At 48.2% G+C, this 19,674-nt stretch overlaps 3 protein-coding genes across 4 annotated transcripts in view; 1 reads left to right on the top strand and 2 right to left on the bottom strand.

Annotated features, from left to right (window-relative positions):
* Positions 1 to 3,274: 3,274 nt before the first annotated feature.
* mst1 (macrophage stimulating 1) lies at positions 3,275 to 10,376 on the bottom strand. Its single transcript, XM_084704539.1, has 18 exons — positions 9,842 to 10,376; positions 9,186 to 9,330; positions 8,985 to 9,100; positions 8,733 to 8,847; positions 8,482 to 8,618; positions 8,002 to 8,122; positions 7,633 to 7,751; positions 7,103 to 7,274; positions 6,759 to 6,889; positions 6,552 to 6,654; positions 6,285 to 6,421; positions 6,113 to 6,145; positions 5,882 to 5,993; positions 5,704 to 5,781; positions 5,377 to 5,523; positions 5,175 to 5,281; positions 4,629 to 4,768; positions 3,275 to 4,537 (listed from the first exon to the last, which is right to left on the bottom strand). Exons 1-18 carry the CDS (start codon positions 9,900 to 9,902, stop codon positions 4,376 to 4,378), a joined length of 2,136 nt encoding a protein of 711 aa, XP_084560665.1. The 5' UTR covers positions 9,903 to 10,376; the 3' UTR covers positions 3,275 to 4,375.
* Positions 10,377 to 10,543: 167 nt separating this feature from the next.
* On the top strand, positions 10,544 to 12,821 carry abhd14b (abhydrolase domain containing 14B). 2 transcript variants are annotated; one of them, XM_084706353.1, is made up of 4 exons: positions 10,544 to 10,610; positions 11,091 to 11,304; positions 11,468 to 11,709; positions 11,896 to 12,557. In XM_084706353.1, the coding sequence occupies exons 2-4, from the start codon at positions 11,091 to 11,093 to the stop codon at positions 12,073 to 12,075; spliced, it is 636 nt and encodes a 211-aa protein (XP_084562479.1). In that variant the 5' UTR covers positions 10,544 to 10,610; the 3' UTR covers positions 12,076 to 12,557. The 2 variants fall into 2 exon arrangements, 1 of the variants encoding a protein (XP_084562479.1); XR_014766740.1 differs by lacking the exon at positions 10,544 to 10,610 and adding an exon at positions 12,615 to 12,821 and having other exon boundaries at positions 10,626 to 11,304; positions 11,896 to 12,151.
* A 3,742-nt stretch (positions 12,822 to 16,563) lies between these two features.
* Positions 16,564 to 19,674, bottom strand: part of cacna2d2a (calcium channel, voltage-dependent, alpha 2/delta subunit 2a) — a 106,190-nt gene continuing 103,079 nt past the window's right edge. The window contains exons 28-38 of the mRNA XM_084704538.1: positions 19,325 to 19,423; positions 19,031 to 19,119; positions 18,839 to 18,889; positions 18,633 to 18,704; positions 18,379 to 18,531; positions 18,224 to 18,276; positions 17,987 to 18,042; positions 17,679 to 17,802; positions 17,278 to 17,387; positions 16,984 to 17,081; positions 16,564 to 16,686 (exon numbers count right to left, since the gene is read on the bottom strand). Of these exons, the coding sequence (XP_084560664.1) occupies positions 16,564 to 16,686; positions 16,984 to 17,081; positions 17,278 to 17,387; positions 17,679 to 17,802; positions 17,987 to 18,042; positions 18,224 to 18,276; positions 18,379 to 18,531; positions 18,633 to 18,704; positions 18,839 to 18,889; positions 19,031 to 19,119; positions 19,325 to 19,423 (1,028 nt within the window). The remainder of the gene's footprint in view (positions 16,687 to 16,983; positions 17,082 to 17,277; positions 17,388 to 17,678; positions 17,803 to 17,986; positions 18,043 to 18,223; positions 18,277 to 18,378; positions 18,532 to 18,632; positions 18,705 to 18,838; positions 18,890 to 19,030; positions 19,120 to 19,324; positions 19,424 to 19,674) is intronic.

Below are 19,674 nucleotides of genomic sequence, written 5' to 3'. Positions count from 1 at the left end.
CCACTCTTTGGGGCTGGTTGGTGAGATGACGGCAATGAAAGAGAAGGAAGAAAGAAGAGATTTAAATATGTTCTAGCTTCACTCTCAGTGTCTGTGTAGTGAGTTCCAGGTGGCTGCAGGTCTGGCAGGTCGTCTCGTACCCATTTCCTTGGCCGGCCGCGGGGTCTTCTTTCCCCTTGCTCTACTTTCTGAGAGAGAAAGAGAGAATGCAGTGAGTATGATAAGCCTGCTGTGAAGAAATGCTCCAATTCCTAGACAACCAAATGACATGAATTATAGACGGTTATAATGCGGTCAGAATTTCCCTTCGAAATCTTCTAAATGATAGCTAATATTTCAGCCATTCCCCAATTGATTACAAAGCCCTTTGGTCCAGCCATTGGGAAAAATGTATGCACATTTGTTTGGTAGTTTTCAAATGAGGGAGATCTCAATCTGGCTCTATTTTAGCACAAGCCTACAGCTGTGTCAGTAAATTTGACTGCTATGAAAAGATTAGCCATGGGTAATATAGAGTACAGCACATTTTGTTGATAAAGTTGACCAATCATTAACATTTTATTTCACGATTCCAAATGACCCTCCATAGACTTAAGTCTTTTGCCAACCATGCTCAAATAATCTTAATGAATGGCATTCTAACAATTGTAACTTCTCCAACAAGATTGTTTTCCAGTCAACAGCCTTGATCCATTACAGCACTATAGGTGTTCTGTACTAAATCATACATCACAAAACACCTTGTTAACGTGTCAGTTGAGTTAGGACCATTTGAATTTCCTGCCTTTAAGGATTCTTTCAAATCATCACTTCAAACAATATTTGTATCCATAATGTTGCGCCAAATGACACAGTTCAAGCTGTCGCGTACCTTTGGAGCAACGCGAGGCCCCTTATTTTTGCTTCCTCTTGGTCGTCCTCTTGGCCTCTTTGGAACTGGAGGGCCACTCGGTTCCTGGAGACAATGAGTGTCAACAGCCTCATATTACCGTTGCTATGTGTATACTCACAAGAAGTAACATCTGGAATGTGGTAAACACAACATAATCAAATATAACCTCAAATCATCCAACCCACCAGAGACCATAGATGAGTTTGATTACGGTCCGCAAACTAAGATGAATCGGCGGATCTTCTACAGTAGGCGTGTGTTCTCACGTGAGAGATTGTGACCGCGTCTGGAGGACAAGGTGACGACTGACCTGCGGCTGCTTCCGCGGTCGGCCTCGACCTCGGCGTGGAGGCTGGTCAGACGACTGGGCCTCGTCTGGCTGTGGAGACGGCTCCTGGGTCCCACGGTTGCTCATTCCTGTGTCTGACCACCTGCTTCTCCCTGACAGCAAGAAGGGAATGTGGGCATGGAGGCCCCGAGCACAGGCCTGTGTGCTGGGGGGGACAAGAGAGGGTGCAGACTTAACTTCTGGGAAACAGGAGAGAGGACGTCTAGAAAACAAGGATGAAAAGGCTAGGTTCGATGGACTGTAGTTTCTTTATTGTAACAGTTTGACTCTCATTTGATTTTCGGTGTTTTGACTGGTTGACATTAAAACAGATCATCGAACTTATACCAAACGCATCATGAAATAATATTTGGAAACCACACTGGGTTTCTATGGCAGTGCAACCGTGAGAACTGTTTAATATCAGCCTTGGCACCAGTCACTGCAAGTTCATCCGGACACAGCCAGGGGTTTGGCAAACGCAGGGAAACATGAGAACGGTGTGCAGTGACTAAAAGTAGCACAGATATTCACAACTCAATATCCTATCCAAAATGTATCCAGCCTTTAGCCGTTACTATTGGTCACATCTTACTGTGACGCTCCACTGTGATTGCTTATGTATGTGTGTCCATATTTTATATATTTCTACACAATGCTTCTAGCATGGGCCTATTCCAAAGGTTTCGGAAGTGGTCATACAAAACCATATGGAGTTCTACTGTTAATTCCTCTGTTAGTAGTGGAACATTTACCTTCTTTGATACATTTAATGTTAATTAAATGTACATTTTGTGTAGCATTAAAGTGAAGTTATAATTTTTAACAGATGGGTGTCAATATCCATTCTGATTCATTTCAAAATCAAGGTCACCATACATACATAGACATTATACATAGGCTACATGGACATAATAAACAAACATACATTTATATTAAATGGAATAGACACAAGATTACGATGCGTAGCTACATTAAATAAACTTTTATACATTTCAATGTAATTTAAATATCCCGCGGCAAGATATGCACTCTTGCAAGGTAAGATACAATCCTTTCAACAACAGTTGGCAGTTCAGGAGCCCTGTCCTGAATCCACTGTTCCCATACCGGCGTAAATTACAACCATAAAAACACATTATGAACATTTTTGGAAATCTACAAAATTGTGTGGCAGTCAGGCTACATCCAAGCTGTCAAAACGTATTTGGAAGAAATTCAAATTTACTTGGCATAGACTATACATTTAATCTGCCATGATCTTGTGGGTTTACTGTGGGTGCTTACCACCCACACATCCTCAGATGCGACGGGACATTAGTCAATGGCCATTGATATCGTTAGAAATCATATCGTTAATAAATGGGGCCCTCAGAAGTTCACAGAAGCCATACTAGTCAGGTAACGAAGTATTGCGGGAATGTTCTTCGGGCTACACTGGCGCGAGAAGATGAGGATGATGGTAAGCGTTTTACAGGTATCCTTTCCGATGTTTAATAGTGGGGCATGCTGTTGGTCATTCAGATGTTTGTAACTACACTGATTCATTTGCAAAATGAAGTTGGAGAATTGGGTTACTTACTTTGCTTCTTCTGTGGTTTTTGTATCTAGTTATCTAGCTGACAAACGTTTATTTAAAGACGGACGCTTTGAATAAAGTTTAAATGCAATGTGACTAATATTACACTAAATCTTTCCTTTCTTTCTCTCTGAATCTGAACTTGATCCGTTAGGCTACATTTCTGTCGTAGCGTTCTCGTTTAGTCACCCAGTTGAAGTAGGATGGGGGTTGAAGGAGCATATATGAACATTACATACTTTCTCTATAGCATGCTTCAGGAGAGCAGAGGGAAGGAGGGGTGAAACGATCGGCCACGCCTCCTTTTCTATAGACCACCCCCCACTTAAACGAAGTGGGCTTCATATGGGCTTGTGCAATTATTCAGTCTACAGTACGATACTGCATAATATTGCATGATTACAACCTGAGTTCAACACTGTGCACATTTCTAATACGAGACAGGGGGGTTAAAAATTCACACAACTTGACAAAGTATCCAAACACCACTGGGGTTTTAAATCTTTCAGATCTCTCTTTCTACAGTTACAACACATGTACAGCTTTATGATAGATCAGAATCTACATGTTGTGACGTTAACCTACTCATCCATTAACAATTTTGGTCATGTTTTTCAGAACTAAAGTAGTACACCAGTCATACCTGTATTTGATTAGTCATCTATCAGGAACATCATTTCATGAAAGTGAGCAGCATGACGGTAAACTCTGAACTGCCAAACTGCCATCTAAACTGTGTAATCATATTCTTAACTCTTCTACCAATGCATATACATTTTGTCAGAGAATCAATAGATGCTTCTGGATAATCATGTGATTCTGTGTTGCCATATGCTTTTAGTTTGTGTGTGGGTGCACAAAAGAGACAGAGAGATATAGGCAGAGGGAGAGAGTGTGTGAGATAGACACAGAGAGAGGGCAGGAGGGAGGGAGAGAGAGAGAGAGAGAGAGAGAGAGAGAGAGAGAGAGAGAGAGAGAGAGAGAGAGAGAGAGAGAGAGAGACCACTGCCAGAGTCAGTCCACTGCCCTTCTACAGACTGGTGTGTCTGAGATTCCGTTGGTCTCTGATCTCTAAACTCTTCGGTTTATTTAAGCTGAATTCCGTGGGCTCATCAGGACCGAGTTACAAAAATCCTCCTATAGAACCCGAAAGAATGTGCAGCGTATACAGTTCTGCATAAGGCACAATGGCATGTCTTTAGAGGTGGGGGCAGGCATCAAAAGACAGGCAGAGGGGGATTTCTTCAGAGGCTGGGGGGCAAAGAAGGTATTCGAGTGCACCACGCAGTCCCACAGAAGTGATGGTGTAGGGTTTGGTGGTCAGCATTTTTAGTGAGGGGTGAAAGGGGAATTTTGGGGAACATGAACTTGAACACCCTTCACAAGCACATCCTGAGGTTATTCCTAAGATTCACACTTGCACAGTATTCGCAGATGCATTCATTGTCATGGGTCAGACTGCAGACTCACTACGCGTCATTTTGCTTACAGTCATCAGTCAAACAAATAAACCAGGCACTATCATAAGGACAGGTAGAAGGGCAGGGCTAGTCCCTGATTGGAGGTGTATCTGTTCCTAGGCCATCTCCATGACCTTCTTGATCCAATCCACATAGACGGAGACCCGGATGAAGATGTTGGGCTGGCCTGGGTGCCCACAGCGCCGCATTGGAATGATGACTCCCTCCAGGACCCAGCAGTCACTGTTCTGGCAGGCCAGAGGACCCCCGTAGTCTCTCTGAGGGCCAGGGGGTGGGAACATAGTCAGTCACCGACCAGGCTGTGTCTGTCCGCTCACACGAGGATGACACCCTCACACACCGACCTACCTCACAGGCTCCCACTCCACCCTGAAAGGGGTTTGTGCACATCTCATTTTCCCGGACACGACCCCGGAAGTATTTGTTGCATTCCTTGTTGCTAATGACTGGGATCTGAGCCACATTGAGGACAGTTTCATCTCCAGTGCCTTAAACAAAACAGAAAGAGAAAACGAAAGGGTTGGGGGAGGGGGGGGGGGGGGGCACATAACAATCTGGAAATAACAATCTGTTGTTCAAGTAAAAAAACTCTGCCTCATTTGCACACGTCATTTAGTAAAACAGATACTTCAACTGCAAAACTAGTCTCAGCCTGTTACTGAAAACAAACAGGACAAGTGGGACTAATACCGTAAAAGAAGTTTGATGTTCAGTAAAGGGAATTCAAGAAGACATCAAAACCACCACGACGTGTCGCATAAGACATAATGAGAGTATCTTTTCGCTTCATTTAACCAGATGACTACAACCACACTAGGTTTCATATCAGGTTTCCATGGAGAACCAAGGGGCCAGAGTCCCCGCCCAGCTGTTGATGTCCGAGGCTGCTGTTACCTTTAGTCTCCCCCCATCCAGCAATCTCACAGGCAGTCCCCTCGGGAACAATGTAGCGCTCGGGGGGCAGACAGATCTGAGACACACGCTCATTAAACTGGGCGGGGCTGAGGTGGAGGACACAAGAGGTTCAGGTAGAGCAGGGCAGGGAAATACATTGATCGTATTCAATACACAATGTTCGAGGCTGGATTGTACACACTATTCCAGTTGTAGCATGACCAGCTGAGACTCTGAAGGTCCACAGACAATCTTGGTGAGGGGGATTGTCTGGCGGTCTGGCTCGCCCTCTTTAGGGTCTTTGTACAGGGTCCCCATCATGGCTGAGTACCCTGGCAAGTCCACATAACTGCACCCAGAAAAGCACACACAGAAGCAGGGTCCCATCGTGTTCATCAGATGAACAAAGACAGCAATACACAACGAAAGGAATAATGTTGCCATGACATCTAACAACCAGTTCAGACTCGTTATTCTCTGCAACCTGTCTACTTCTGACACAGGCACTGTTAGTAGAAGATGAGTTTACCACGAGGAGAAACACTGCTTGGTGCTGATGACCCATTTGGAGTTCACCAGGGACCCTCCGCAAAAATGGTTTCCTTTCCTACAGACAGAGAGAGGGGTTAAGTCGACTGCTGTCTCTCCCCCCCCCCCCCCCCCCCCCCCCCGCCCCTCCCATGATGACCTCACGCACGCCTACTGACCTGTCTCTGAGACTCACTGTCCAGGGAGAGTTGCCCGGGACCCCACCAACGATGCGTAACCTGCTTGTGATACGATCGTCTCTCTTCCCACATTCACTAAACTCCACCTTTTCTGCATCCACACAAACGTGAGCGTGCACACACAAACAAGCACACGTATGAAATGAAGAACTCGGTCAACATCAAGAAAGCGTATATTCTTTAGTTAGTGATGTGTAATAAGGAACTGACCAGCAGGCTCAATCAGGGACACTTTCTCTCCAGCTGTTTAAAAGACCATATATGTGATAGGAGAAAGGGTTTCAAAATAAAGAATCCACTATTTACAGAGAGCGATAGAGACTTGTAAACAGGGAAGTAAGTGTGCATCCAGTGGAACATATAGTGAACACGTAGACTTTACCACACTGCTTGATGGCACAGTAGTCAAACTCAGTTTTGGGGTCAGTAGTATAGCACCAGGGCCCATGCTGATCTCCATCTGGATTCCGACAGTAGTTCTCTGTCAGGTTTGCCTGAGGGTGTGTCTCTGGGTTGATCCTGGCGAAACACAGTGTCAGCATGAGTCCACACATGCAACAGGAAGTTACATGCAACAGGAAGTACACGCATCGCATCGTCGCAACATACGCCATGAAATCATGGCGGTCTTAAACCTTGTGTCTCCTACTTGGTTTTGTGAGGGGTGTTCACGCTCCATTTCTGGCAGGTGATTCCCTTACGGGTTTTGCGTACCACGCCTCTGTAGTTTTTACCATTCTCGTGGTAGCAATCTGGTTGGGAAAGGTGGGGGGAAAAAAGGATTCATCGGTCAATAACGCTGTGTCCACGGATCAATGGTGTCCTGAGGGGGCTAAACCAGCAGAGGGCGCCGTACCCTCAGCTTCGATGTCATCTGCACAGCGTTTGATCTGTAGGCAGAGCGCGGTCCTCATCTCAGGCACGGAGGTGAAGCACCAGGGGGCCTCCGACCCGTCTGGGTTGCGACAGTAGTTCTCTTCCAAACCTCTGGGAGCAAAAGTGAGAAAAACAGTTACCACTGCGTCTAACGCACCATAAACGTTTACTCTTCAAAGCGGCGTGCCGCTTTCACAGTCGTTACTTCAGAACACGCTCCAGGGGGATCATATATTTCCATGTGTACTTTGAGCGGGGTTCAAATGGGACTCCTCCCACTAGTGTCCAGCCTGCCTTGCCTTGCGGCCCCCCCCCCTGGCTTACTTGCATTCGTAGGTGTTGGGGTAGAATGGGTGCTCGTGAGGCTGCTGGGCGTCCCAGCGTTGGCAGGGGATACTGGACGTGGTCTCGTTCACTTTGCCACGGTAGTCCTCTCCGCGGCCGCGGAAGCAGTTGGTGGTGAAGCTGAAGCGAGCGCGTCTTTTTGGAACCACGGCTAGAGAGAGAGACAGAGAGAGAGACAGAGAGAGACACACAGAGAGACAGAGAGACACAGAGAGAGAGAGACAGACAGAGAGACACAGAGAGACAGAGAGAGACACAGAGAGACAGAGAGAGAGACACAGAGAGAGAAAGACAGACAGAGAGACACAGAGAGACAGAGAGAGACAGAGAGACAGAGAGAGAGACAGAGAGAGACACAGAGAGAGAGACACAGAGAGAGAGAGAGACACACACAGAGAGAGACACAGAGAGAGAGACACAGAGAGAGAGAGAGATGTGGAACATGCCACTACAGAACAGTGTCACGAGGATCCATGTTGTCTGTGAGTGTGGCGTGGTGCCAGCCTTACAACACTTGCTGATCTCACAGCTCTCCCTCTCCAGCAGAGGGTCGATGGTGTAACACCAGGGGACCGGAGACGCATCAGGATTACGACAGTAGTTGTCGTCCAGGCTCTTATCTGGATACCTAGAAAAGACCATTCACTTATTTCACAGCTCAATAGGAATATCGATTGCCGTAATACCTCGTCTCTTAAAGAATCCATAGCAGTCTAAATGACATTGAGAGATAAGTGGACATGCACTGATGAAATGTGTAATAGGCTAGCGGCAGTATAGCCTAACGGCAGCAGAGTACTAATCGCAGATAGGAGGTTTTTGAACAAAGGCGTAGATTAAAGTGGAGAGGGGATGACAGCAGCAGACTAAAGTCTTACTTCTCTGGCTGGTAGATGTGCTGGTGGGGGAACTGCTGGTCCCACCTCTGGCACTCTCTGCCGTTCACCGTGTGGTCCACCTGGCCTCGGTAGTCCTCCCCGTTACAGGTAATACACACCTCTGTAAGGAGGGGAGTCAGGTGGCGGAGCGGTTAGGGAATCGGGCTAGTAATCTGAAAGTCTCCAGTTCGATTCCCGGCCACACCAAATGACGTTGTGTCCTTGGACAAGGCACCCTACTTGCCTTGGGGGGAATGTCCCTGTACTTACTGGAAGTCGCTCTGGATAAAAGCGTCTGCTAAATGACTGAATGAATGAATTTTAGGGAACCCCTCCGCCACACACACACACACACACATCAACATCGATCAAAACAAGCCTAAAACTAGAATGGTATACTCTCTTGCATGTATACTATGAGAAATCCTCTCAATGCAGAGTGTCGTATCTGAACCATTGTGATGGGAAAGTGGAATGTACCATCTTTGCAGTGGGGGATGTTGCAGCTCTCGTAGCGGCGTTCCTGGTCAGTCGTGTAGCACCATGGCCCTATGGGATCCCCGTCAGGATTCCTGCAGTAGTTCAGCTCCAAGCCGTTAGTGGATGAGGGGATCCACCTATCACACACAGGGAAACATGTCACAAGTGTCACATGAGAGAGAAACAATCTTTACTTTGAAGCTATTCAAAGGATTATCTGAATAGTGATTATTCTGAAGGATTTTTTTTACCTGTGATCGTGTGGAAACTTGGACCACCACTGCTGACAAGTATGCCCGCTTTTTGTCGTTGAAACCTTGCCGCGATAGTCTTCCCCTTTACCCACGATGCATTTCCTTACATAGACTATGAATTGTGAAGATGTGAGCCGCCTCAAACTGGTACGAAAGTGAATAAACTCAGGACCTACACGTTTCGGGGGGGGGGGGGGGGGGGAATAGGATGTTTTCCAAACATCCGTCAGTAGATATCTGAAGTCTTACCCTTCTTTTCGTAAAGGTCACAGTTGACGTTTCTTTTGACCTCGGCATTGCTTCCATCCCCCACCCACGGCAGCTGTTTACAGGTGATGGACGGACGGGTCTCATAGTTGAAGGCTCTGAGGGTTAGACATGGTCATGGACACACCTGGAGGAGATTTCATGACGACGTGTGATGAATGTGTCAGGGACCCTGGGAGGTACCTGCAGTCCAGAGTCTTTGAGCAGCTCTTGGCACAGTCCTCCAGAGTGAGTCCTGGTAACATGTGGACACGTGCGGAGTTCCAGACTGTGGGGGCCAGCTCCCTTCCCTCGGAGCGCTGGAAGTCATTCAAGAGACTACGGGTCCCTGTTGTCAGACCCGGCGGATTGTGTCAAATTGTACTTTTTAGGTTCGATATAGCTGAAACGTGTTTGTGAACTGTCCTAGGTGGCCACATGCAGGATGGTTTGTGACCATGGGGCTTGCGTACATATTAGGTATAACCTTTGGACCTAAATAGTCTAGTTTTTTTTTGCATGCCGAGTGGCCTGTGTTCACTGTCAGCTAACAAAGCACTACAAGGACACCTCTGACTGCTCACATTATTCACATGTATTTTCTCCATTATGTCGGTACTCACAGACACATCTGAAATGTTTCGCATAGCTTTTATTCTATCATTGACAAAAATAGGTACATTTATCATTTGTCGGCTCTAGTAGGCCTAATTACCAAATTACGGCAACATAAAATGAATGATCAAATTCAAGATCAAGAGACCCTTATTGAAAATATTTACCTCGTAGGCTACAACTCAAAACCAAAGGAGCACAAAAGAAAAACAAGATATTAATCAAGACCAGTAACATTGTCTTACCTGTAACAAATCCAGTCCAAAATGCGAGAATACACGAAATAACGCGAATAACACGTTTCATAGCTCCTGCAGATGCACTGGTCGAAAACAGAGTCGAGGACTTTGATTTTCTGACAGCTCTGAGTGAAGGGGATCCTCTGACGCGTATCTGCTAATTAGGCTACTTTAGCAAAACTATATATTTAACATCACCTTATGAAATGGTAGAGGAACACATCCAAAATACTGAGAGCGGTCAGATGTTCATGGGTGTTCAGGGGTGTTGAATGTTATTGAATCGGTATAGATGTACGATGACTTAATCTCATCCACCCACATGTGAACATTCAGGGAGCCTAACCAAACAGAGGCTCTATTCCAAACTCAACCAATCGATACATATTAATCATTAATGAAATCTGACGCCTAACAGAACTTTACGTTTGTCTCAAACAGCTTCTTCACCCTCCTCATGAAAGCGATTACAAATTCATTCGATTACATTTCATAGCAATTTGCTTTTCTGTGGTTTTCTAATGATTTGTAACTCGTCACCAGGGACCCTCCACAAAAATGGTTTCTTTTCCTACAGACAGAGAGAGGGGTTAAGTCAACTGGTGTCTCTCCTTTCACAGTGAACAAGCACTGCAGTGACATGATCAACGCTAGAGGTCAGTAGAATACCAATAAGATTTCCGGAAAAAAGTGGATATTTTACTCGCTCCTCCTCTCCCTGTCGCAACAACATCCACCGGGTCGAGTCACTTTCTTTTCCTGATTTCCTGCGAAGGTAAAGCGTAATGGTGTCTCATATAGAACTTAAATACCTAATAGCCTACGCTGTTAAGATTGTTGCAAAAGCAGAAGGTGACATTGTGTGGGTGAAGACTTACACTTTCACGGAAAGAACGTCTCCCTAATAATTCGTTTCTACAAATGAAACATTGTCTATAAGAAAATAGAACCTGCAAGGGCAGGCTGACCACGAAATGGCAAACTTAGTCAATAAATGATCACAGATCATTGAAATGACAGATTGCCAAATAGAAAGTGAAAACAAAATCAAAACGTTGAGACAAATACCACATTCAAGTAGAGCGCCTAATTTAACACAACATCATGGAAGTGTTCAGTCTTTTTCCAAACCTCAGTTGAAACTTTAATTGTTAAAGCCACAACGTTGACAATGCTTTGGGCAATGAAGCGTGAGATTGGTTGCACGTACTAACTTTCCACCCCTACTTTATTGAAATGTCCTTTTTGTTGCAAGATGGCTGGAGTTAAAATGACAGAAGGGACCTTCAGCATAGAGTCCTGCAAGGCCCCGTTGTTTTACAGACAAGCTGAGCCTGCCACAGGTGCAGCCAGTCTCTCTGTCCTGCTCCTGCATGGTATTCGTTTCTCATCTGAGAACTGGCTCAACATCGGCACCCTGGAAGCCCTCGCCAACGCCAGCTGTCGGGCTGTGGCCATAGACCTGCCTGGTGAGTAGGACAGTTACCTGGGGGGAACAGAAGAACCATTCAAAAAACATCAGCCTACCCTCAAACCGTTACCCATCTCTTCAGTACTGCAACACTATTCTTGATATGAGCACGACAACCCCCGCCTTCCCGACCACCCTGTCGGTTCTCTCCTGGTGTCCAGGGCTGGGCCAGTCCAAGTCAGCCGAGGCCCCTGTGGCTGTGGGCCAGCTGGCCCCCGGAGGTTTCCTCAAGCAGGTGTTTGAGGCGTTGGACTTGGAGCCGTCCGTGGTGATCAGCCCCTCCCTCAGTGGCAGCTACTCCTTGCCCTTCCTCTTCCAGAACCAGGCGCTGGTGCGGGGCTACGTCCCCGTCGCTCCCATCTGCACTGACAAGTTCACCGCCGAGCAGTACAGCGGCATCCAGGTAGGCGCAAGAAAGCAGCGCGGCCCCTTGACGCTTTGCGCTGGCGCTGCGTATTAGACTGGGGTGCTTGTGACGAGTGAGGGATGGTGTCACTTGCATAACAAGTCCCTAATGTGGTGGGGCGAGCTTCATCATGCCTGTGGTCTCTCTCTCTCTCTCTCTCTCTCTCTCTCTCTCTCCCTGCAGGCCCCGGCTCTGATAGTCTACGGAGACCAGGACCATCAGCTCGGAGAGGCGTCTCTGAGCAACCTGAGACATTTAGCCAATCACAAAGTGGTGGTGATGAAAGGGGCGGGACACCCCTGTTACCTTGACGACCCAGCCACGTGGCACAAGGCTCTGACAGACTTCCTGCAGACGGTGTGATGTCGTCGCCCAGTGTGATCGCGTGCAGACTTAAAGTCTATGTTATCAGTAATCGTGTCAATGATCAGTCTTCTCAGTGAGTCGTGGAATTTAATATGTAGAGTAACACTTAAAATATGAATGTGTACTGTACACACAGATTGGTATATGCACTTCAAATGACTTTCTTTTCTTGCATCTAGTAATACTTTTAGAGGGGATTTTTATAAACTAATTACCAGTTTTGATTGTGAACATTAACATCTTCTAGAATTTTTTTTTCTAATATTGTGCTGACTGATAAAGATGGGTCTAAAGAGTGCTTTTCAAATCAGTGGTGTGCCATAATGTTCCTGTTTGTGTGGGACCACAGCTGACACAGTATCACAGATGTGATTATTGCCTGTTTTGAGATGTGAAAACAAACGCTACGCACGGAAATGAAGTGAAAAATATGAACATTATTTAATAACTGATTCTCTGTAATAAACAATTTGAAAATATTTTACAAGGAGTCACAGACACAATATTTTACAAATTTTGCCCTCTTCTTTTTTTAGCTTCATCTGTACAAAAGAATGGAGCGACATGGACCAGTCCCGGAGAGAAGGAGCTAAATCATTCCCTCGCACAAACACACTCACGCACACACAAGAAACCAAAACAAAACCAAAACAAAAGTTGACTTCAGATCTCAAACTTATCAGCAGTACTGTATTCCTTTTTTTTTTTTTTTTTTTACTTCACTTAAAATTTGACAGATTTTACTCTTTTGTTACAGACTTTTTTTTAAACACATTTTGTCAAACATGGTCACATAGCACCAGACTACAGACTACAGAATCACATACACACGTGTCTTTCCCACAGAGACACCCACACGGACAGGGCAAGGGCAGGGAGGGGCCGGGGAAGGGCTACATGGAGACCCCTCCCCTTTTTAGGGGACGGCCATAAAGCAGACCCCTCCCTCTCACCCCAAGCTGTTCCTTGTTTCTCGTCTTTTGTTGTTGTGTTTTTGGCAAAAAAAAGTAAATGTCTCAAACCACAGAAAACAGCCCTGTGTCCCCCCCTCAGCACACTCTGGTGGCTTCGGCCGGGACGATCCACTGACACGACCTTGATTCTCTGACCTTTGACACAGCGACATGCCTCAGGAGGCAAGCTGCCATCCATGCTGCTCTGTGGAAACCCACTCCCTGCGCTCGCCTCGGACCGGTCGGCTGCACACTGGGACCGGGCGCCTGGGAAAGGGATGTCCTTGGCTTATTTCAGTTTGGTGCCAAACATCTCCCAGCTGTGTGCGTGAGCCGGCGCGAGGGCGTCGTAAGACTGTGCATGTGTGTGCTTTGAGTACGTAGGTGATGTGTGTGTGTGTGTGTGTGTGTCAGTGTGGGTTGGTGCGTACTACCACGAGTCAGGATAATAGGAAGTCACAGAGAGTGCATTTCCACAGGCAGATGTATCGCATTCAGTGACACAGTGAATGTGATGTTTGACAGAGGATTCATTGGTTGGAGAGCAGAAAGGAGAGCTAAACAAAAGCCAAGATAGACTGCACACAACTGCATCCAGATTTAAATTGCTCACATTGAAATTTTCCAACAAGGAACATCAGATTCTCAATTTGAATTGTCCTGCAGTTACGATACCTATTCAAGTTAGCCTTTTCATTCTCTATACAGTATATACGAGTGTTTTGAGTTAAGGGTTAAGATTATGATGTCTGGATATAACGTAGGGAATACAGTGAGAAGGGCAAAGGACAGTCCGAGTCAGTGGTTTCCAACTTTGAATCTTCTTCACTTTAAGCATGAATCAAACAGGTGTGTGACAAAAATGTAATTTAACAGACAGGTCAGAATCCCAAACCCTTAAAACAACCAGCTCTCCATACCTGCTTAAGATACCCTACTCTCAGAGACCAACCATCTCCCACAGAGGAAGGTTGATATCTAGTAGGTCCACTGCATGCATCACAGAAAGCAACAGAGAGAGAGAGAGAGAGAGAGAGAGAGAGAGAGAGAGAAAAGAGTGAGAGATTGTGTTTGTGAGAGAATTGTGAGAGATACTGTAAAAAACATTGAATTACAGCTTGATAGAACACTAAGGCATTGAAAGAGGCGCAGTCACTATGTTGCCTTTGGAACAGAAACACACCAACATCATGAAACATTCTTTCGAAACACCTGTGTGAATGCAGGGAGCTCAAGGCTCCCCAACAACAATATTGATCAAACTGGTCTGGAAAGACGGGTTGGATTATTTTTTTTTTTGTTCTGATAAATTCGTCTTCTTTTTTTCTTTTTGTCCATAACAACACTGTCTAACACTGCATCCATTGTAATTGGAATGACAAACAGCTATGCTACCACAACTGCCATTCCCTCGTCCTCTCCACGTTCCCTTTGAGGGTGAACACAAACGCACATACATTCATACACAAACACAAACGCACATACAGTTCAGGCAGAAATGCAACAACAGCAGTCAGGTGGCCCTATAAAGATAGTTCTATTGGCCAGTTAAAGTCGCTTTATACTGATAGTGTAGCTCTATAGGTGGCTATGTAAAGGTACTGTACAGTAACTCTGTGGTGGCAGTCAAGTAGCTTTGTAAAGATACAATGACCCAAGCCGTTTGGATGACAAAATTCAGCTAAAATAACTTGAAGCCAATCGTGTGGCATGATACAAAGCTACCACAGCTCTACAGCCAATACATTTGCTTGTTGAAGATCATGTAGCTCCACAGCCGTGAGGAGAGATGGCTGCACTATAAAGATACTATACAGTAGCCCACCTGTACATAGCCAGTGCTTTCCAAAACAAAGTGCATCAAGGCACTATAAAACAGAGAGTGGCTCCTAAACACGGGAGTCTAATGACATTTCACTTCATATTGATCAAAGGACATGTACTCAAACAGGTTACACCAGGCTGCAGTGCATCACCATATAGATTGGCCTCTGACGCACTTGTTTTGTGGGAAATGTACCGTAAAGCCCCTGTTCCCCCAGCAGCAAATGGTCTGAAATTGAACAGCATCCGTCCAAAAGGTAATACAAGCGCGAGCCTGCCCCCACACCCACCTCCGGAGTCTGAGGGAGCCGTCAGCAGATCCTGTCATCGCCACGACAGAAACAAACACATCCAAACGAGTCAAAAGATCAATAGGAGGGGCGGGGGGGAGGTCGGTAGAGCAGCCACATGACGAGTTGGCAGAGGATGGAAGCGTCCGCGTCAGAGAGCACTGCCGGGGGGTAGAGGACGTCTGTCGACAGCAGACCCTCAGGTCAAGCGGGGGGGGGGGGGGGACGGGACGACACACGACGCGCCATCCACAGCACTGAAGTCCAGAAGACCCACTCTAACTGTACCGCCGACCCTCACAACCCCTCGTCGCGGCCCCGCCGACGACCCTCGACGGGAGCGTCGCCGGCGTCGGTGAAACGGAGGACGAAGGGGTCGCTAACACTGACATCACTCCACGCCGAGGCTTCTTTGTTATGATCCCTTGACTACGTAACGACGGCAAATGCCTTGAAGCCACTTTTTGAGTGAAGCGACTGAGAGGTGTACAGGATGAGTGGGGCTTACGCGACTGTTTTCTTCACGCAATTTCTTCTAGCTTCTTCTACCCAAGTAGCCTGGTTTTTCTCTCGCTAATTTGGCTATAAAAATAAGACCACATGAAAGTCTATCTCATTTTGGCAAGAAGTAGATATAGTGCATAAATTAATCTTTTTTTCTTTTTTCTTTTTTAAAGTAACACCTTTGCACTTCCATTTTTCAAATGATAGCCTATAACATGTTTTGAATACTTCACTTCAGCAGTTTATAATTGATGTTATACTTATGTTTTTTTTTGTCTCCTTTCCTTTTGTTTTATGTTAGCTGAAAAAGGCTGCATGATTCATAGCCCCCAACGAGAGGCAGAGGGGTGAGGCTCTGAGTGGGTCTGGATGAGAGCAAGACGGAGAGAGAGAGACAGACAGACAGAGAGAGAGAGAGAGAGAGAGACAGAGAGAGAGACAGAGAGAGAGGGAGCCAGCTCTCCTCGCCCCTCTGACAAATCACGGGCAGAGACGGACAAACTGAACGCTGTGTCCATGACGACTGGAGGTCTGCGATGAGGCATCGGTCTCCACTCTCTTCCTTTTCGACGGGGAGGGGTTGTTTTTTTTGCTTTTTTCAGACACACACACAGCTTCGGATGATCCCGGTGGTGGAGCTTCATCCGGGCTCCCCCCCCCCCACCAGCTGAGGGGGGGGGGCTGGCTGAGGACACAAAGGCCCTGCAACTGTCACGAAGCGACATCAACTGAAGCGAGCTGGGTATAGCGCAGTACTCAGGGCTTCCACACTGCAGTGACAGGAAGTCCCTTTATTATTACCTATGACGAGAGCAGGGGCTGGGCACGGGGGGGGGGGGCAACGGGGGATGAAGGGGAGGGGGCTGGATGGTTGAAGAGCTGGGGGGGGGGCGAAAGGAGGGGGGGGGGCGGAGTTAAAGTAGGAGAGGCAGGATATGAGGACTGGCGAGAGGATAGAGGAGGGCGAGCTGAATCAGCAGCAGAGTCGGGAGGGAGGGGCGGAAAGAGTGTCCTCGCCCACAGTCCGTTCTGTTTTCCTGGAGAGACGGATTGAGAGAGAGAGAGAGAGAGAGGGAGAGAGTGAGAGAGAGAGAGAGAGAGGGAGAGGGAGAGGGAGAGGGAGAGGGAGAGGGAGAGGGAGAGGGAGAGGGAGAGGGAGAGGGAGAGGGAGAGGGAGAGGGAGGGATGCTGTTCATTATTCTGCAGAAGCCACATGGAGAGACAAGCACCTGATGCGCTGATTTTCTTACCCAGTAGTGCAAAAGTTATTTCACAGATACTCTGGTGTCGTGTTTCATCGCAATGTATACAACAAGAAAACCTAATACACATACATCCTTGTTGTAGTCGAAGCAGAACAGAGGCCCTTTTCGGTACCGCGCCGTACTGAGATCCTGCGTTGTGTTGTACCCACAGGGGTTATTGTCCTTCACTGGGGGAAGTGCGGCTAAGGACTGTCACACACACACCACACGGTCCCTTTTTCATACCAACATCTAGGCCCAACAGCACACAGCAGAACAAAACACCCACGGGCATCGTCCCCTCGCGGACACGTGAACCCCAGCCACCACTTCCTGGTCGGGGGGGGGGGGGGGGGGGTTCCCGTGACGCACAGTGAAGGATACGCTCCGTCTCCACCTGGGACAGCTTCTCCACCTCGCAGGTGTTGCACGGCATCTTGTCTGCCACCACAAACAGAAGGTTGGTGTTGTTTATCCTCTTGGCGTGGATCAGCCTGCAGGGGGGGGGGGGGGAGGCAGGGGGAGGGGGGAGGGGGGGTCACTCAACCGACTCCTCCCACCGCAGCTTCATCACGGCCTCGTTCGCCGTGGGATAAGGCTCATGGAGCAGTCTTTGCAAGGCTCATTCGGTCGACGATGTCTATTTCATTAACTGCACCATGAACTCATCACCATCAGTCTTGATCATTAGCTGTGTCACGACTTAACTGCGCTTTCCTTGTGTGTTTGTGGAAATGTGTGTGTGTGTGCTGTGTTGGCGCGCGTGTGTGTGCGCGCGTGCGTACCGGGAACAGTTGCCACAGTCCTGCAGCATGTCATAGGAGCTGGTGATGTTGGAAAAGTAGAACTGGGTCTGTATCGTTACACAGCTGGTCTCTCTGGAGTCCATGCCCTCTGCCTCCACCTCATCTAGTATAGATGATAGACACACACACACACACACACACATACAGACAGAAATTATGTTTTATTTACATATGCATCTCTTTCACGGTACTTCTACATTCTCTAGTAATAGCGTTCACATAGGGCATTTACATTCATGGAACATTCTCTCTGGGAGACAGCAATCAGAGCAGCTCTTTGCACATACCTGTGACAAACCAGCTGTGGTAGGCCATGCCATACAGAAGCTGCTGGAACAGTGACCTGGAGCAGAGAGACACAGCCACACACGCACACACGCACACACGCACAAACAACAAACACACACACACACAGAATGTGGGAGAGACAGAGAGAGACATCGCAATCAAGACCCCCGCTCATGTTGCCGTGTGCCGTCCAGTTAGCTGTGGTCGTCACAGGAAGGACGGTCGTCCAGTCTTACCAGGCCGCCGCTGATGACCACCACGCCAGGTTCACAAAGTCTGCGATGGTGGGCTGAGGCGGAGACAACGACAACAAATGAACACAAGGGAGCTCCAACGCCACGCTACACTCCCTCACAAACAGCCTTCGAGGCGTCCCCCGGCCCCCCCTTACCACAAACACCCCTCTGGGGGCGGCGCCGGTGTTGCTGCTCGGAACGGGCGCGCACACAGACTGGTAGTCGAAGGAGCGCTTGCGGTTGTAGAAGGAGTTGTTGTACAGGGCGTGCATCAGGTAGGGGTCCACCTCGCTGAAGAACATCCCGATCTGGGCAGAGGGGGGGGGGGGGGAGACAGCACAGTGGAGAAGGGTGAGTCGGGGGTCAGAAGGGCCGTGGTGAGGCAGTGTCAAGAGTCAGGACGGGCCACCTTGCTCCAGTGATCCTTCTGGTTGGACATGATGAGGAATCCCCCATCGTCGACCAGGTAACACAGGAGGTCCTGCACACATGCGGGCGGGGGGGGGGGGGGGACGACGACATCAGCGGTATAGAGAGAGAAAGAGCCTGTGTTACAGCAAGATGGTCCATGTCATGCGCAGTGACAGAGGAGGAGGTTGGTGTCGGGGGTCTTACGTCGCTGTTGACTTCGCAGTCCATCTCGCAGCCGCCCGACAGCCCGCACTGCTGAGAGAGACAACAGACGGTCAACCCAAACATCGACACGCGCGGCATCCCCACGCGGGTGGGTGTGGCCGTGTGAAGTTGCCGTGTGAGAATGTCAGCGTGTGTCTGTGTACGGGCTGTTGGTCGCAAAGACTCTTGTACCGTATTGGTGGATCCTTTGTCGGTGTGATTGCTGGCCAGGATCTTAAACTTGTCCAACCAGGCTTCCAGGTCCAGCTTCACCCCAACCACTAGAGACAGACAGACAGACAGACACACAGCCAGCCGATGAGGGGGGGGGGGGAAAGGATCATGTGTCCTTTACAGGGAACATTTTCTTTCTATCTTTCTTTTGAAAGGTCTTTCATTCCACTTGGCACGAGCCAATCAACAATCCGTTGCTATCAGACACCCGCGAACGCCGCCCTCCTTTCCCAGCCCTGGGAGAGCTCCCACCTGCTGGCTTGATGGTCTTGCCCCCCACCGTGATCTCCACCGCCGTGCTGACCAGGATCCCGATGGTGTCGTTGTCTGGGCTCAGCAGCTCATCACTCGCTGGGAGAGAGAGGGAGGGAGAGAGAGAGAGAGAGAGAGAGCGAGAGAGAGAGAGAGAGAGAGAGGGAGGGAGAGAGGGTGGGAGGGAGGGGAGAGAGAGAGAGAGAGAGAGAGAGGGAGGGAGGGAGGGAGGGAGGGAGGGAGGGAGGGAGGGAGGGAGGGAGGGAGGGAGGGAGGGAGGGAGGGAGGGAGGGAGGGAGGGATGGAAAGACAGGCAGAGGCCAGGCGGGGAGTCAGACACAGAGAAGAAC

This window comes from Hypomesus nipponensis, chromosome 9 (assembly GCF_054491055.1).
Source record: "Hypomesus nipponensis isolate SF chromosome 9, ASM5449105v1, whole genome shotgun sequence".
In the NCBI taxonomy this organism is placed as follows: domain Eukaryota; kingdom Metazoa; phylum Chordata; class Actinopteri; order Osmeriformes; family Osmeridae; genus Hypomesus; species Hypomesus nipponensis.
The sequence above is the reverse complement of the archived record's forward strand: the minus strand, read 5'-3'. Positions and strand labels throughout refer to the sequence as shown.

What these genes read in the sequence shown, in the direction of transcription:
- mst1 (XM_084704539.1), bottom strand. Translation starts at nt 9,902, where the DNA reads ATGAAACGTGTTATTCGCGTTATTTCGTGTATTCTCGCATTTTGGACT. An exon ending in CTGTGAGATCAGCAAGTGTT is followed by an intron (nt 7,275 to 7,632) that starts GTAAGGCTGGCA and finishes CTCTCTCTCTAG; the next exon opens with CCGTGGTTCCAAAAAGACGC. An exon ending in CTGTGCCATCAAGCAGTGTG is followed by an intron (nt 6,146 to 6,284) that starts GTAAAGTCTACG and finishes TCTTTTAAACAG; the next exon opens with CTGGAGAGAAAGTGTCCCTG.
- abhd14b (XM_084706353.1), top strand. Translation starts at nt 11,091, where the DNA reads ATGGCTGGAGTTAAAATGACAGAAGGGACCTTCAGCATAGAGTCCTGC. An exon ending in TGTGGCCATAGACCTGCCTG is followed by an intron (nt 11,305 to 11,467) that starts GTGAGTAGGACA and finishes CCTGGTGTCCAG; the next exon opens with GGCTGGGCCAGTCCAAGTCA. An exon ending in AGCAGTACAGCGGCATCCAG is followed by an intron (nt 11,710 to 11,895) that starts GTAGGCGCAAGA and finishes CTCTCCCTGCAG; the next exon opens with GCCCCGGCTCTGATAGTCTA.